The 18528-nt window shown below is 37.1% G+C and overlaps 1 protein-coding gene across 7 annotated transcripts in view; it reads right to left on the minus strand.

Moving 5' to 3' along the window:
* The window catches only part of CCDC191 (coiled-coil domain containing 191), an 88046-nt gene that overhangs the window by 56571 nt on the left and 12947 nt on the right, over positions 1-18528 (minus strand). For all 7 annotated transcript variants that reach the window (XM_043474901.1, XM_043474897.1, XM_043474903.1 and 4 more), the window contains 3 exons: positions 15148-15326; positions 13463-13686; positions 10315-10465 (listed from right to left, as the gene is read on the minus strand). In XM_043474901.1, the coding sequence (XP_043330836.1) occupies positions 10315-10465; positions 13463-13686; positions 15148-15326 (554 nt within the window). The remainder of the gene's footprint in view (positions 1-10314; positions 10466-13462; positions 13687-15147; positions 15327-18528) is intronic.

Consider the following 18528-nt stretch of genomic DNA (forward strand, 5'->3'; position numbering starts at 1 on the left):
AAAGCGGGAAGGATGGAGAAAGAAAGAGAAAAGGGAGGAAGGACAGAATAAATGAAGGGAAATTCTCTGAACATAAGATACAGTTTTAGTCATAACAAGGAAAAGATGCATAGCTGCCTGTTGAGGGGGTATGGCTTTTTTATTATTGTTTGCTTATCTATCCCAAAAAATACAGCATGAAAAAAATAGTGTTAACTTGTGCACTGTAGTCTAAAGAAAATATACCTATTTGCCAGATTCATTTAAGAGATTCTTCTTAAGAGACTTGATGAAATATTCTATATATAGGTAACTATCACTAATTTTGACGCCTGGAATACTTCTAACGATGAAATAGTACAAACATAATCCACCTTGATGATAATAGTACTATTAAGAATGTCCTTGGATTTCCACATTCTTTCTCTCTATAAAATTCAAAGCATTTCACATGTACTATTTTATTAACTCATAGACCATCATTACAAAATAGACTGCAGATATTATGATTTACCTTACCAAGCCAAACTTCAAATTGAAAAGGGATAATGGCTAAATTCACAATGTGAAGAGTTTGTGGTATACCCAAGGCTAAAATGAAAACATTCAGGCATCCTGATGACCCTAATATACCAGGCAAAAATTCTCTTAAAGAGGAAGAACAAATTATTTGCTTTTTTTATACTGAAAGAGAAAGAATTTGATACATCACTTAGCTCAGCAGAAAAGCACTGCTGGAAACATGTGAATTTAAGAGGGGGAAAATTTGAGTTTGTAAACACCACAGTCAATATATTATTTCTTTAAAAATACTTAAGTTTAGACTTTGAGAGCAAAATGATCAGTTTTGAAGGTCTATAATTCAGTTTCACTACATAGAAGTTAATAGTAGCAAAGTGACATACTCATACAGTGACTGCTTTCTTGAAATCACCTTGCCATTGGTTTTTATCCCTGCCTACTCAAAAGAGCAATCCAGCAATCCCATTTAAATTAAAAAAAAAAAGTATGAATCAAAAGTCACTTAGTTATTATTGATTCACAGTTAACATTATTTAGACAAACAGGAGTCCCATCAATGTGCTTGGAAGAAAATATTTGAGAGAGGAAAAAATTCTTGGTTCTGTCTGCTCTGGGACAAGATGCTAGCACTCTGTTCTTACTGAGAACAGACAAGAAGTGACACAGCTGACAGTCACCATCTATTTACCCTTCCTATTATGTTCCCCCAAGCAGAGTCCCCACAGTGCTCAGGCCTGCTTCTCCTTTACTGTTCTCCACTCTGGAACTACAGAAGGGCTCTATCCCTTTGCTCTTTGAAACAAGAACTATTACTTAAAATCAAAGTTAGTTAGAAGAGGAACACATTCTGCTTAAGCATGAGAACCATGTTTGAACAAGGCAGACAACTAGTCTTACCTCCCTCTGTTTCTTACCTAGCTCATTTATTTCTGCACCATGTTTTTATTTCTAATAGATTCTCAAATAAAGTCATTCGCTCTTTTACTAACTTCTAACATCTCTTTTTTACAGTTGTGGTGATAATTAAGACTTGTTACAGGTAAATAAAATGCTGAAAATCACCGTGGGAAGAACTGCTCCTAAGTACATATCTACCTGCACTGCAGGCAGATTCTTTACTGACTGAGCTACCAGGGAAGCCCAATGTTTAAAATAAAATACTACAAAGTGAGCTCAAAACTGGGAAAGGAGTACATCAAGGCTGTATATTGTCACCCTGCTTATTTAACTTATATGCAGAGTACATCATGCGAAATGCCGGGCTGGATGAATCACAAGCAGGAATCAAGATTGCTGGAAGAAATATCAACAACTTCAGATATGCAGGTAATACCACTCTAGTGGCAGAAAGTGAAGAAGAACTAAAGAATCTCTTGATGAGGGTGAAAGAGAGTGAAAAAGCTGGCTTAAAACTCAACATTCAAAAAACTAAGATCATGGTATCTGGTCCCATTGCTTCATGGCAAATATATGGGGAAAAAGTGGAAACAATGGCAGATTTTATTTTCTTGGGCACAAAAATCACTGTGGACAGTGACTGAAGCCATGAAATTAACAGATACTTGCTCCCTGGAAGAAAAGCAAATCTAGACAGTGTATTAAAAAGCAAAGAAATAATAACGCCACAAAGGTCTGTTTAGTCAAAGCTATGGTTTTTCCAGTAGTCATGTATGGATGTGAGAGTTGGACCATAAAGAAGGCTGAGTGCCAAAGAACTGATGCTTTTGAACTGTGGTGTTGGAGAAGACTCTTGAGAGTCCCGTGGTCAGCAAGGAAATCAAGCCAGACACTCCTAAAGGAGGTCAACCCTGAATATTCATTGGAAGGGCTAGTGCTAAAGCAGAAGCTCCAATACTTTGGCCATACGATGCCAAAAGCTGACTCACTGGAAAAGACCCTGATCCTGGAAAAGACTCAGGGCAGGAAGAGAAGTGGGCAATAGAGGATGAGATGGTTGGATGGCATCACTTACTCAATGGACGAGTTTGAGCACACTCTGGGAGATAGTGAAGGACAGGGAAACCTGGCATGCTGCAGTCCATGGGGTTGCAAAGAGGTGGACATGACTGAGCAACTGAACAACAACTACAAAGTGAAACTTAGGAAGTTTTTAAGCGAAATGCTTTTCTTCTTTCAAAATCTTCCACAAAGTATCATTTGGTCATTAAGGATTCCACTCAAGAGAAGAAATGACAGCTCACTCTGCTAAATTTATTACCTGCACTGGAGTTGCCCTCCTTTTGTTGGCAAGAAAAGCTCTTCCCTGAAGTGTAATCACACTACTGTCACTGGGAATGATTGACGTTAGGTGGAACAGCAATTTGCTATCTAATCTTCATTGTAATTCTAACCCTGTCACTAGAGATGCTTGCTCTGATTAATGAAGTGGGTAACTCATCAGAATTCCTCTGCTATTTCCCTTTTGTCAGAAAGCTCAGTGATAATTGCATCAAAATTCTCAGTCATGGAAAAATAAACAATGAATTGTAAAGAGGACAAAAATGTCAACACGTTTACAATTTATTTTTGCCGAATGGAACTAACTGTGGTGCAACTAGTGGTCTAGGGCAACCAGCCAAGGCCCGAAGGTTAGAAACAAAGGGCTCAGCTGACTCCTGGCTGCTGCCAGGCCCAAAGAAATAGACATCCTAATACTACACAAGAAAGCAATCCTCCATGTCTCTTTTCCTTTTGGAAGACCACTATCTTGAGGCAGAGGACCCCACAGACACTAAAAAGTGCCTGAAAGGTGGAGAGGAGGATCTTTCAATTTATTCATATGGTGTATCACATTGACTGATTTGCATATATTGAAGAAACATTGAATCCCTGGGATAAACCCCATTTGATCATTAAAAGGTATATGATCCTTTTAATGTGTTGTTGAATCTTGATACAGCACTGAAAAACTGTCCCCATATGCCATCTTACTTCTGATTTGAGAAAATCATTGTGCCCCACCCCCAACCCCTGAACACATACACGCCTATAACTACATAAATACAACAATGAAAAGATCAGTTTTCAGCACTCAGTGCTAAGACCTGGATTTGCTGTTGGGTTTCATGGAAAAGCCTAAACTTTGACAACCAGTGCTATGGGAAATGCTCACACTGGCTACAGACAAAAGGTACTTTTGTTATGGACTGAAAGCTGTGATGTCATTTTAGTTCTGTATTTAATTTTTTTCCCCTTCACTTTTAAACTTCAAAAAAAGAAAAAAACCCACTTTATTACAGAAATTTGACAAACATATCCAAAAGTAGAATACAAGAATAAACCTCCTCAGTCAGCTTCAAAAATTATGCTAATCTTGTTTCATTTCTCCTCCACTCACTTTTCTTTCCTGGAGTATTTAAAAATAAATTCCAGACATCAGACATTGTATCATTTCACCCACAAATGCATCAATATGTATTACTAACACAAGGACATTTTGTAAATTCTTCTTAATTCTTCTAAGAAGTTTCGATCAATAATACTGCTGCAATTATCTAACTCAGTAGAATTTCAGAAAGCAATTGCTTAGTCGCATCATATTACATTTTTAACCAATAAAACACTCTGGGATCTTTAAAGAATGACATAGTATAGTCCATAACCTGACTATTCACTAGGATAGGGTTCCTTTCCCAACAAAGTCTGGACCAATTTTCATAACCTCATGTCTTTAGAGAAGGCCAAACTACTACTCCCCATCATCTTCTCTTTCATCCCCTTCTAGACCTTCTTCCCTCTTCTACCAGTCTCTACTCCCTGCCCATTCTCCCCACCCTAGCACCACTGTCTCCCCCTACCCCGCCACCCCTGGCAAATATAACCAAAAGTACAGTTTACCTAGAATATATTAGACAAAAGCTGGGTCCACCTCTAGTGTTGTCCGACAGAAAGACACTGATGTGATGTCATTTGTCCTCATCCATATGGCTCTTACGATACTTATAAATATTCTCCTGAAATGTCTAGTGTTCAGGGGAAAAAGATATTCTACTCTGTATAATTTAGAGAATGGGCTTCATTTATGCCAAAGACTCTTTTCTTAACTTTTTTAAAAGCAGAATCTAATCAGCACTTTTTAAAAGATTAAAAAAACAAAACAAAACACACATGCTTCTGAATTGGAACCTCTTGGATCAAAATGGCATTTTGAAAAGCGAAACACCATTGCAATGTTTTGGTAAACTGGTAAATGGGTAAAATTTGTAAATTTTACCAAAATTGGTAAATTTGGTAAGTTGGCTCTGTCTCCCTGTCCCTTCTGTGAGAGGTGAGAGCAGGAAGAGTATAGTAACAACTAAACACATAACCTCTTTACCAATACCAACAAAATTTTATTTAGAAATTTTCCACTGAGTGGCTATATAAAGTAATACATAACGCTTCAAAGTTGTCCTAAAATGCACACCACATGCTATCCTTGGTAATGAGAGGAAAGTTACATGAAATCCAATATTCTTCATGTGTGTGCCCAACACTTCTCTTACATTGCAGTTTTATATGTAAAGAGGCTTTTCTTTCATTTCCTTCTCCAAACATAAGACAACATTATCGAGAGGAGAACAGCAATTGCTATGTTTCAACTCAGAAATGGTTGTGTTTCAGTGTTATGTAGGCAGTCCTGCAAAACTAAGATCTCTGGGAAGGAATCATGATGTATAAATGAGGTTCTTACCTACACTGTACAGGAGGCAGTGATCAAGACCATCCCCAAGAAAAAGAAATGCAAAAAGGCTAAATGGTTGTCTGAGGAGGCCTTACAAATAGCTGTGAAAAGAGAAGCAAAAGCCAAGAGAGAAAAGGAAAGATACGCCCATTTGAATGGAGAATTCCAAAGAATAGCAAGGAGAGATAAGAGAGCATTCCTCAGTGATCAATGCAAAGAAATAGAGGAAAACATTAAATGGGAAAGACTAGAGATCTCTTCAAGAAAATTAAGACATACCAAGGGAACATTTCATGCAAAGAGGGGCACAATAAAGGACAGAAATGGTATGGACCTAACAGAAGCAGAAGATATTAAGAAGAGGTGGCAAGAATACACAGAAGAACTATACAAAAATCTTCATGACCCAGATAATCAGGAAGGCGTGATTATCACACCACCTAGAGCCAGATCACCCACCTAGAGATAGACATCCTGGAATGCGAAGTCAAGTGGGCCCTAGGAAGCATCACTAGGAACAAAGCTAGTGGAGGTGATGGAATTCCAGTTGAGCATTTCAAAGTCCTGAAAGATGATGCTGTTGAAAGTGCTGCACTTCCAATTATTTGCCATGCAAATTTGGTGGAAACTCAGGCATGTGGGCCACAGGGACTGAAAAAGGTCACATCCGAAACTCCAAAGAGAAGTCAATGCCAAAAAATCCAAACTAACTGCACAATGGCACCGTATCACCATGCAGATCTAAAATTCTCCAAGCCAGGCTTCAACAGTACATGAACTGTGAACTTCCAGATGTTCAAGTTGGATTTAGAAAAAGCAGAGGAACCAGAGATCACATTGCCAACATCCACTGGATCACTGAAAAAGCAAGAGAGTTCCAGAAAAACATCTACTTCTGCTTTGTTGACTATGCCAAAGCCTTTGACTATGTGGATCACAACAAACTGTGGAAAATTCTTAAAGAGATGGGAATACACGACCACCTGACCTGCCTCCTGAGAAATCTGTATGCAGGTCAGGAAGCAACAGTTAGAAATGGACATGGAACAACAGACTGGTTCCAAATTGGGAAAGGAGTATGTCAGGCTGTATCTTGTCTCCCTGCTTATTTAACTTATGTGCAGACTACATCATGAGAAATGCTGGACTGGATGAAGCACAAGCTGGAATCAAGATTGCCGGGAGAAATATCAATAACCTCAGATATGCAGATGACACCACCCTTATGGCAGAAAGCAAAGAAGAACTAAAGAGCCTCTTGATGAAAATGAAAGAGGAGAGTGAAAAAGTTGGCTTGAAGCTCAACATTCAGAAAACAAAGATCATGGCATCTCGCCCCATCACTTCATAGCAAATAGATAGGGAAACTGTGACAGTCTTATCTTTTGGGGCTCCAAAATCACTGCAGATGGTGACTGCAGCCATGAAATTAAAAGACGCTTACTCCTTGGAAGGAAAGTTATGACCAACTTAGACAGCATGTTAAAAAGCAGAGACATTACTTTGCCAACAGAGGTCCATCTGGTCAAGGCTATGGTGTTTCCAGTAGTCATGTATGGATGTGAGAGTTGGACTATAAAGAAAGCTGAGCTCTGAAGAATTGATGATTTTGAACTGTGGTGTTGGAGAAGACTCTTGAGAGTCCCTTGGACTGCAAGGAGATCCAACCAGTCTATCCTAAAGGAGATCAGTCCTGGGTGTTCATTGGAAGGACTGATGTTGAAGCTGAAACTCCAGTACTTTGACCACCTGATGCAAAGAGCTGAGTCATTTGAAAAGACCCTGATGCTGGGAAAGATTGAGGGCAGGAGAAGAAGGGGACAACAGAGGATGAGATGGTTGGATGGCATCACTGACTCAATGGACATGAGTTTGGGTGAACTCTGGGAGATGGTGACAGACAGGGAGGCCTGGCATGCTGTGGTTCATGGGGTCGCAAAGAGTCAGACACGACTGAGCGACTGAACTGAACTGAACTGATATTATACTGAGAGCGGCCCAGTAACATTTCTTATTGTGTTATCACCAATAATGCATAATCTCAATCTAAGCAGAGCTTCAGAAAACCTCAAATTGAGAGGCGTTCTACAAAATACCTGACCAATACTTTAAAAAATGTCAAAGTCATAAAAGACAAGGGAAGTCTGGAGAATGACCACAAACAGGAGGAAACTAAGGAGACACAGCAAACAACTGCAGCATGAAATTACAAGTGAAGTCCTGAAGCAGAAAAAGGACATTGGTGGAAAATAGGTGACATTCTAATAAGTCTTGCTAATTGTACTTAATGGCATTTTACCAATGTCAATTTCCTAGTTTTGATAATTGTACTATGGTTACATAAGATGTTAACATTGAGGAAAGCTGGGTGAAGGGTATTCAGGAAGTCCATGTACTATTTTTTGCAATTTTTCTGCATGTCTAAAATTATTTCAAAATAAAGACTCAAAAATATATGTTCAAATCAAGCAGAGTCTGTGGCAAAGTATAGACAATTTATTGTCTCATTTTTAAATCTACCATCTGACTCTTTTAAAGTTGAGTAATTTGTTTCAGTAGGCCACTAATTTTGTAAAACTCTTTATATGTATCTAGAATTCATACCTAACACTTCTTTAGGAAACATATACAGTCAGCCCTCTGTATCCCCAAGCAATACAGCTGTGGATTCAACCAACTGTGGATAGAAAATATTTGGGGAAAAAAATTCCAGAAAGTTTCAAAAAGCAAAACTTGATTTGCCATGCTGGAAACCATTTACATAGCAGTGACATTGTATTTACAACTATTTACATAGCATTTATACTGTATTAGGTGTTGGCCTGGAACAAACAGACTGCCAAGTATTCCAGCAAACTTTGGGTTTATTCGGAATCAGTAGAAAACTGTAAATTCGGGATCTGTACCCATGGTGAGCCATGTTCAAGTTGTTTCATAGCAAGGGGAGAAGAACTCTTACAGAGGGGAAGATTATGTTGGGAGGGCTGTAGTAAGCAGTCAAAGTGAAAGTGTTAGTCAGTCAGCTGTGTCTGACTCTGTACGACACTATGAACTGTAGCCTACCAGGCTCCTCTGTTCATGGGATTTCCCAAGCAAGAATATTGGAATGAGTAGCCTTTCTCTTCTCCAGGGGATCTTTCTGACCCAGGGATCAAACCCCAGTAGTAAGCAGAGTTCATGGCTTTTCATTGGCTCAGTTCTTGCCAGCAAATAGTTATCTTCTTTGGGCTCTGCTATTGTCACAGGGCATGAAAGCTCCCCCTGCTGGTCTCCTGGACCTTACTTAATTCAGGTTTCTGTTTATTTTTTACATAGGTGTTCTAAGTAATCCAGAGATGATTTAAAGCACACAGGAGTATGTGAATAGTGTATATGCTGCTGCTGCTAAGTCACTTCAGTCGTGTCCAACTCTGTGCGACCCCATAGAGGGCAGCCCAGCAGGCTCCCCGGTCCCTGGGATTCTCCAGGCAAGAACACTGGAGTGGGTTGCCATTTCCTTCTCTAAGATTATAGGATAATACCACACTATTTTGTACAAGGGATTAGAGCATCTATAGATTTTGGTATATACTTGGGGTCTTGGACCAAACCCCCTGTGAATACCAATGGATGCACTGTATCACTTCTTGCATAGTTGGACTTGGATAAAATTAAAAAATAATCTTATGGGAAACACACATCTTATCCATCTCTCACTGGCTGGAACAAAGCATGGCCCTTTGCCCTTATGTTCTCTCAAGATAGCCCCCTCTACACTTAGTTACTTTCCAATTTGCTTTCAGAAATCTGAACTGTTACTGCAGGAGGACATATTAACTCCATTTGTCTCATGGAGGACACAGCATCGAACAGTCTTTGCCAATCTTTCCCAAAATGTTAATCCTAACTCTTAATACCCCCTCCTACCATGCTTTTCTCTACCTATTCCTAAAGCCAAAACTCTGGCCAAACTCTTGTTGTTCTATGTTTGAATAGTTATGACTTCTTGCCTGACAGTCCAAAATTCTGCCATCAAACATGTCTAGCTATTTTTTTTTAAAGAATTGCTTTGACTACTCTATTTTCCCCCTCATATCTTAGTTATCCATGTCATATCCAAACGCCTGTTATTGATTTCTGGGGCTTTTTTAGTCTATCCTAGGGCTTCCAAGTGACTCAGTAGTAAAGAATCTGCCTGCCAAGCAGGAGACACAGGTTCAATCCCTGGATAGAGAATAACCCCTGGAGAAGGAAATGGCAACCCAATCCAGTATTCTTGCCTGGGCAATTCCGTGGACAGAGGAGCCTGGCGGGCTCCAGTCCCCAAGGTCGGACATGACTTAGCGACTAAACAACATTTATCAAGCGCCTGCATCTCTTCCTGACATTCTTTTCACTTGTTAAATCCATTCATTTGTACATTCATTCCATTAACTTTCACTGAATTTCATCAATACCCAAGGCCGTGGGGTGGCTGTTGTTGGAGACATAAAACATAGGTATCTGTCTTTTCTCATCAGACCTCATTTAAAAATGTTCCAAGGAATTCTTTTTACCTGAAACATTGTAAGCCCCAAATTTATATTGCCTTTGATCCTGCTTCACTGAAAGATATTTCTGTCTAAATAGCCTGGGGAGGATGCGCAGTAGTCAATAAAAAATTGGTCAGTTAATTTTACAAAAAGTGGAACTAAAGAAAATGATAGAAGAGCAAAATAAAACGCATGCCATTAAAAGCAGAAGCACCAATATATTACTGTTTAGGATCTGAGATACCAAAAGGCAAGTAACTTTCTGAATAATTCTTCTGAATAAAAACAGAACATAGTGGTCTGTAAGACTGTCAAAGTGGAAGCTATGCTTGCAAACTGCCAGAGATCTACATTAGTACTTACACACTACTCCAAAAAGAGTAATTTAGAAAGACATCCCAAATTCATACCCCAGTTTCTCAGGATCACACAGATTATGTAAGAATAGCCCCTGAATAAGATATCGAAATGCTCCCTTATGTACTAAGTCAGTTGGGTAGCACAGAGCAAATGGTGTAGACAGTTCTGGTATTTGTAACAAGGCTCAGTTGGGCTTAGAGTTACACTGTCACATCTCTGATGGAGCCCTTTGTCATTTATGCTGCTGAATGCTGAATAAAGAGATGTTACAATTCCTACCTGGTGATTTTCCTTGAAAGTTTGTATTAATAACTCTTTCAGCTTCTTCTTTCTTTCTTTTGCCATTTTTTCTTCATCCAGAAGAATAGGAACACTTTGAAACATGCCTTTCTCTGGAATTTTTGGAGAATTTTCTTGCTTCTTCTTCTCTCTATTAACAACAATTAAAAATTACATGTATGAACAATAGACTTAATTAGAATCTATCACAGTGGAATGAACACTGAATTTTCCATCAGAAGGTAGGGAATTTTAGATCTGGGCCTAAAATTACAGAGTGAGTTTTCTGAGTTAGTTTATTCTTTTATAAAATACAGTTAAAAGAAATAACATTGTTATAATGTATTCTGCAAAGTAGAAAACCTTATGGATATTTTAGTAAAGTATTTTCATTGAGTTTAACATTGAATAATACCTTGATCAAAATTTGAGAGATAACAACCATTAGCTATCCTCTGATATAGACATGAGTTCTCTCTCTTCTCACAAGGGGAGATTAAATAGGACCCTCAGGTAAGAAAGGAGTGAGATTTTTATCATAAGGCTTTTACAAGGTTTCTAGGAAGAAAAATAAAAGAATCAGGTGTTACTGAATAAGGAGAGAATGGAATTTATATTAATTTAAAAATAGCTGAAAAGAGGAAAAATAGAACATAATAACAAAGAAGAAAAGGACTTCAGGGAAGTTAACAAGAATCTCTTAGTAACTTTGTTGCTCAAATTTCTGGTTCTCTCTTGCTCACCCACCTACCTTTTCTTTCTCATTCAGGTAATCCCTTTACCCTCACCAATCCAAGCCAGCTCTTAACCACTGCCTTCTTACTGGAGTGTATTAAACTGTACAGATATGTGTAAGTGTATAAGGTATACATTTTATCAGTGATGTAGTGGAGATAGCATCTGCCAGGAAACAGGATTCATAGGCTCTGCCACAAACCAGCTGTGAAAACTCTGGAGAGTCACCTAGTCTCTCTGAATTTCACTTTACAGTTGTGGAAACTCAAATTGAGAGAGGGATGCCAGAATAATCTAAAGATATTTATTCATTAATTATCATATATCCTATGGGAGCACACAGTTATATCTTATTACTGGGGACACGAACCATCACTTGGTTAAGGTAGCTTTTCCAGTGTAAAGTTGCTATTTTTCCCTTTGTAATTAATAAACCTCTTAGAGAAGACACTTTTGAAACTATTCAACAGAACAGATTTAGGCTACTTTACAAATAAATTAGAAAGCCCTGCCAACAGTAACATTTTACTGACTTTCCCAACTTACTAATGCCATAACAGTGTTATATTAGATAGTTACAGGCAGATCACAGTGGGCATTAAAAGAAATACAGTTCTAATACCAATACCAAGGATCTAATTTTTAAAAGTAACATCAAAATATGTATCTGTTATGAAAGCAGTATCTGCTTGCTGTGAAAAATTGGAGAGGTATAAAGGACAACCATATTTCTACCCAGGCAACATTTCCATAGTGTAATGGTCAGCACGTTCGCCTTATATATTTCTACCAAGAAAAAAACACTGATAACAAGTCAGTGCTATTTCATTGTACAACTAGTATTTATTAATTTCTCCAATATTTAATACTATAAATAATGTTATTTTCACTATCTTTGTGTATAAATATTTGGATTTCTGATTATTAGAGTAGTTTTCCTAGGACTGGAATTTCCAGGTCAAGTGATAATAACATTTTTCATGACTCGTATAGTTTATTGCCAAATTGCTTTCTGGAACGTTTAAATCAGTTTCTCCACCTAGAAGGACTGCATGTTCCCTGTCTCACTATATCCGTGGATAAGCTTCTAACTTTTTAGAGAAATGTCTGGTGAGTGAACGTCTGTGGAGTGCCCACTGTGAGCAGAACTTCTGGCTACCATCAAATACAAATTGTTTTCACAATTTATTTTAGGTCAGCCTAGATTTGTCAGGGCTTGAAAGGAATCTGAAGAGCAAGGTTGACCTTAGCAAGAACTCACTAAAACACTGGTGATTGCTTTCTAAAAGGAACGGCATCTGGAGGAGGCCTGAGCCTGGCACTTGAAAGAATGAAACGCACACCCAGTGCTGAGCTGTTTTAAATTGGGTGGGATGACAGCAATCAGGAACACAGTGGGGAAAGTTGCATAGGCGGATGGGGGTGGAAGGGATTATCTAATAGGTATTCCCGGCCTCTCAGTTTGAGTATTCAAGCACTTTGGGCACGTTGTCCTTAGGCTTCTGCAGTTTATGCATCAGTGCTGTTTCTCAGAATAAATATGTTAGTGATTTCATTTATGAAGCTATTCTCTGCCTGAAGACATACAACAGTACTATATCCTGTGAGGACTATTTTGATTTTCCTCTTTTGTCAGATATTTTTTTTCTTTATCAGTGGCAGTAAGGCCATGGGGACTCTATGAATGATTATCGGAAGATGGGACACTGAGGCAATTCACAATAAAATGAGGCAAAATTAGTAAATGTGCATAAGGAAACATTTTCAACCTTAAAAACATTCAGGTACACAAACAGATGCAAACTAACCAACAGGATACCTATTAGAAGTGTAAAAATATTGAAAAGTGATGACCTCCCCCAATGCTGAGTGCAACCCACTGCCAGCAATCATGTTAATAAGTACAACCCATTGGGAAATGAATTTGGCAATGTTTCAAGAGTCATAAAAGTCTACACCATTTAACTCAGTAATTACACACTTAAGAACATAATTCAAAAGAATGAAAACACTCTACACTTAAGGATGCTCACTGAACTACGTACTGGTGAAAAATCTGAAATTAGCTGAAATGCTTACCAGTATGAGGAGTGGAGGTCATTACATAAATTATGGTATAGAACTCAATGGAGTAAAATACAGACCTTAGGACTCCAGGCAATGTGGTAATTACAACAAGCAGAACGACAAATTAAATGTATTTTATGGTTGCAATTAAGTACCTAAAGGAACCAAGACCAGGAGGAAACATGGAAAAATAAAAATAGCTAACTTGTTAAGATGGTGGAATAGTGGGTGATTTCTCTTTTGTGTTTTGTTATTGCATTGTTGGTACATTTTAAAGAACTTTAGAGTACTTCCAAAATGACTGCTTAAACAAAAAACTTCACACTGCTTATCACAGCTGGCTTACATTTTCCATGCTTCTTCCACTGTGCGTCGCCTCTCAATTATCTCCCTCCGCAGCTTTACCATCTCCCTTTGAATCTCCTCCTCCTCTTTCTTGGCCTCTAGAGCCTTCGTTTTCTTCTCTTCTTGCACCAGATACTGAGCCTCTAAGAAGGCCGATTTTTTCAGGGTCTTTTCAATTCTCTGGCGCTCCAGTTCTTTCTCACGTCTTAAGCGATTTTCTTTTACCTTCAAGAGAATACATCAAGGTTGAGATGCAGCCTTTCAAGTAGAAAGGGATATGCAAAACCTAAGAACACATTTTGAAGTTCAGAATACAACTACTTTGAAACATGCTGGCCCAGAACCCCACTGTTTATCAGAAAAAGAGGAGAAGTTCATTTGTTTACTGGGTAATGGCCAAGACAAAGTTTTAAATGAAGTCAGGAAAGACGACCCCAGACAATTTGGGAATTATCTGCACCATGAAAAAATTGAAATTGAATGGGTTGCATGCCAAGTTCTGGATTCTTGTTTAGTAATGATTTCCTATCGGTAAGATCTTCCAAGGTGTACATTACTGTTATTTATTTAGGCTCTGTCTAAATTATAATGCTAATTATAATTTAAGAAAGGATAGGATATTTTTGATAGGCTACTTTGTAAAGGCTAGAACAGTGATTTACTGACTTCAGAAAGATCATGACCTTTTATTCAATTCTACCTTTATTTAAATTTATCAGTGATTCTGGATCATATTTGGAAATCAAAATCATGAACTTCACAGACATTTCTGAATAAGCACAATGATTTTTTTTTTCAAATTCATTAATTCTTTAGAGGCTTAACTAGCTATGAATTAAAGAGTGGTCCTTTCCTTCCTGTTTCACTTAAACTTTACCCTTATCTTATTCTCCATTTGTGATAAGACTTCTAGCTAATGGCTCTTAATGAGCCATTTCCCCATCTTTCATCATAAATCTAAACCAGGCTCATACTTCTACCCCAGTTTCTCTAACATCCTTAGTGCTGCTTCAGCATAATTTATGGTTTAAAGTAATCAGAAATTCAGTATTACAAAAAGACAGCATACACATATACAGACATTAATTCTAGTCTGGTCTTAGTTCTGGACATGTGGAAAAGACTTGGCCATTCTGATTTCCTGAAGCTCCTCTACAAAGTGTTGAGATTAATCTTTTCCCTATAACCTACTATTCCCTTTGGAGAAAAGAAAGTTCCCATATGCCTCTCTAATTCAAAACAGATGAACTAGATTTAATTCCCTTCCAAATTATAATCACAAAATGAGTAAATTTTTCCACCATCTAGAAAAGAATTATAACATTCACCAGAATATTTGTGATATTAATATCTTCACATTGCAATTCAAAAACCAAATTTGAGCAAAACCCAATCTACATATTTATAATACGAAGTACCACATCCAAGCTAATAAAGCTTAGCTCACCACTCTCTTGGTCAAAATAAACTATTCCTCTTTTTGGTTTTCTTAAATTGTTTCCTATCCTCAGTTTATGAGCATTATTTTTCTTCTGAAGTTCTTATATTTTATTTTTATTCTTTCTAACCAAACCACAGATGGCACCCTTTTTCACAATAAAGCCCAAGTCTTTATTTAAGCTTATTAAATGTGTTACACCAAGATTGCTTCCTGTTATCCATTTTAATTTTGCTTTTCCCTCCCACCTGCTTATGTCTCATCTCCATCGTAAGACGAGGATCCTTCTGCCGCTTCTTGTCTTGCTTTTCATTCATTCCAAGATCTTCCAATATCCCGGAATCCACCACGTCTTTATGGAGCAGATGGTCTATGAATTTTTGAACAGTGGTACTCTCATCTTCTTCCTCCAAATAACCACATAAATCTGGGGGAAACAGAACAACAACAAAAAAGGGAAAATCAAAAGAAATTTTTTAAATTTAACTTTAGTATAATTTCCATATTTAAATAATCCTGGTATAATAAAAATACAAAGCTGTGAGTTCAATAAATAGTAACTGATAATGCCAATTGGATGAGTACAACCCTCAGCAGCTACCTTCATCTAAGAGGAAAAAACCTCCGCTCATGAGGAACTGCCTTCACCCAAGTCACTAACAACTCCCTCGCTGCCAAATTTAAAAGATATTACTTTTACATTTGTATTTCAAGGATTTAAACATCCTTGATGACTCCAGTGCTCTTTTTAAAAAGGCTTTACTGTGGTATAAATAACGCACAATAAACTTGTAAATATTTAAAGTCTACAGTAAGTTTTGACATATATAGATACCAGTAAACATCATTACAATCAAAATAATGAATTTATCTGTCAGCTTCAAAAGGGTCCTCATGCTGATCTGCAATCTCTTCCACTAAGTTCTTCCCATGCTCTTTGCCATATCCCAAAGATAACCCCAGCCCTACTTTCTGCCAAAAGATTAGTTTATGTTTTCCAGAATTTGGTTATCAATTAAATTATATACTATGTATTCTTTTTGGTCATGCTTTTTTAAACTCAGTATAATTATTCTGAGGTTCATTCATGTTGTTGTATCAATAGTATATCCCTTTTTACTGCTGAGTAGTATTCCACTGTATGGACATACCACCATCAATTCATTTTTCTCATCTGGAATAGACATTTGGATTGTTTTCAGATTTTGGCTATTAAAATTAAGTTGTTATGAACATTTGTGTACAAGTCTTTGTACAAATATATGCTTTCTTTTCTCTTGGGAAAATGCCTAGGAATGGAATAGTTGGATCATATGATAAGTACATGCTTAACTTTTTAAGAAATTGTCAAACCATTTTCCAAAGTGGTTATACAATTTCTCATTCTTACCAGCAGTGTAGGAGTGCTCCAGTTTCTCCACATCCCTACCAAAACTTGGTATGATCAGCTTTTTAATTAAGCCATTTTAATAGTTTCCTAGTCATTACTGACTGTAATTTTAATTTGCTTTTTCCTAATGCCTAGTGATACTGAATATTTTTATTGCTGATGTTCTATTTAATTCTATGCATTATCAAAAATGGGGTACTAAAGTCACCAAGTGTTATTTCTGAATGATTTATTTCTCCCTTTAATTTTGTCAGTTTGTGCTTCACTTACTTTGGGGCTCTATTTCTAGGTATATATATGTTTATCCTTGTTATGTTTTCTTGATGGATTGACCCTTTTATTACTACAGAATGCCCTTCCTTGTCTTGAGTAACAATTTTTTTATCTTGAGCTTATTTTTTCTGAGATTAGTAAGCTACTGTCACTCCTTTATGGTTATTGTTTGCATAGTACATCTTTTTCCATCCTTTTACTTTCAACCTATTTGTGTCTTTGACTCTAGACTGTGTCTCTTGGAACAGCATATAGTAAGGTAATAATTATAAGTTCATTCTGTCAGTCTACATCTTTTTATTGGAATGTTTAATCCATTTACATGTAATATAATTTTTGATAAAGTAAGATTTATGTTTGCCATTTTGGTATTTGTTTTCTGTATGTGTCATGTGTATAAATGCCTTTTTTCAGGTTGAAGAATTTACCTTTTATTACTATATTGCTGAGTTTTAATCAGGAATTGATTTTGCCAAGTATTTTTTCTTTACCTATTGAGATAATCATGTTAGTTAATAATTTTGATAAACTTTTTTTTTTTTAATGGCTAGGTAATATTTTCATTCAATGTTTTGATCCCCCAAAAAAGTAACACTACAAGCATAAGATGAGTGAGGCCTGGTACAGTACTAGAAGGTAATAACAAATCTGAGTAAAGATATAACTAGATCTATTAGCACCATATGAAAGAAAGTAGCAGTTTCTTTAAATTTCAGACACACTTTAGAATAAATACTATGTACTAAAATGCTTCATTCTAATAACAACATCACTAAACTAGAAAAATATATAAAAGTGGCAATCAGTATATCTGAAGCAATGTAATATAAAGAACTTCTGAGAGTACTGGTGCTATTTAATCTAGCAACACTGACCTATATGAAGGTTCAGATATGATTACAACTCCCACAGAAAAAGAGAAGACTATTCTTGAGAGAGAGAGAAAATGATATCAATATTTTCTGTTACACTAAAGGGTAAAAGTTGAGGATAATATCCTAATTTTTCCTAAAAAAGAGAGAATTTATGAAGATTAGAACCTCAAAACAGCTGAATGGGCTCTTCCCAGAGTGCAGGCCCTCTATCCTGGAAGTGTTCAGGCAGAGATTATATTATCCCATGTAAGGGACACTTTGGAAGAACCTCTGTCTGAGGGGGTGAAGAGAATAAATCAGACTAGGTGATCCTGAGGAGTCCCTTAACTTTAAAAGCTCATGACTTTATGACTGTAGAGTCCTAAACAAGGGAAATGCTAAAAGATGAGTTCACCAGGGGTGCCTGAGTCATGCAAGGGGAGCTGCCACCACCATCACTATGCCTACACTTATGCTTAGAGAAAATATCTTAGACTCTTGGAGTACAACTGAGGAATCCTCACAAGTTAGCTATTTACCTTGTATGATACTAGCTCTATATACAAGTAATAACCTTCCTTATAAAGAGATTTGAAACATTTTGTAAATACAAAATGGTATGCCAATGTTTAAATATGGTAAAACATTGAAACAGCCATCAAAGTAAATGGTCATCCAATAATATATGGAAAGAGGCATTCTTAATCAGCATTAATTGCTGTTATAATCATGGTGGTTTAGTTACTAAGTCGTGTCTGACTCTTGCAATGCCATAGACTGTAGCCCACCACACTCCTCTGTCCATGAGATTCTCCAGGCAAGAATAGTGGAGTGGGCTGCCATTTCCTTTCCAGGGGATCTTCCCAACCCAGGAATTGAACCCAGGTCTCCTGCATTGCAGGCAGATTCTTTACCAACTGAGCTACAAGGGAAGCCCAAGCATAAGAAGAATTACAAATAATATAATATTTTAATTTTTAAAAATCACCATGAATTTACTGACATATAGATAAGTAACTTAAAGTGAATCAAGAAAACTTAAAACCAATTACAAAACTAAGCAAAACACAGAAAAGTCAAATAACATATTATTTATTATTCAGAACAATTAA

The sequence above is a fragment of the Cervus canadensis genome, chromosome 7 (genome assembly GCF_019320065.1).
Source record: "Cervus canadensis isolate Bull #8, Minnesota chromosome 7, ASM1932006v1, whole genome shotgun sequence".
In the NCBI taxonomy this organism is placed as follows: Eukaryota; Metazoa; Chordata; class Mammalia; order Artiodactyla; family Cervidae; genus Cervus; species Cervus canadensis.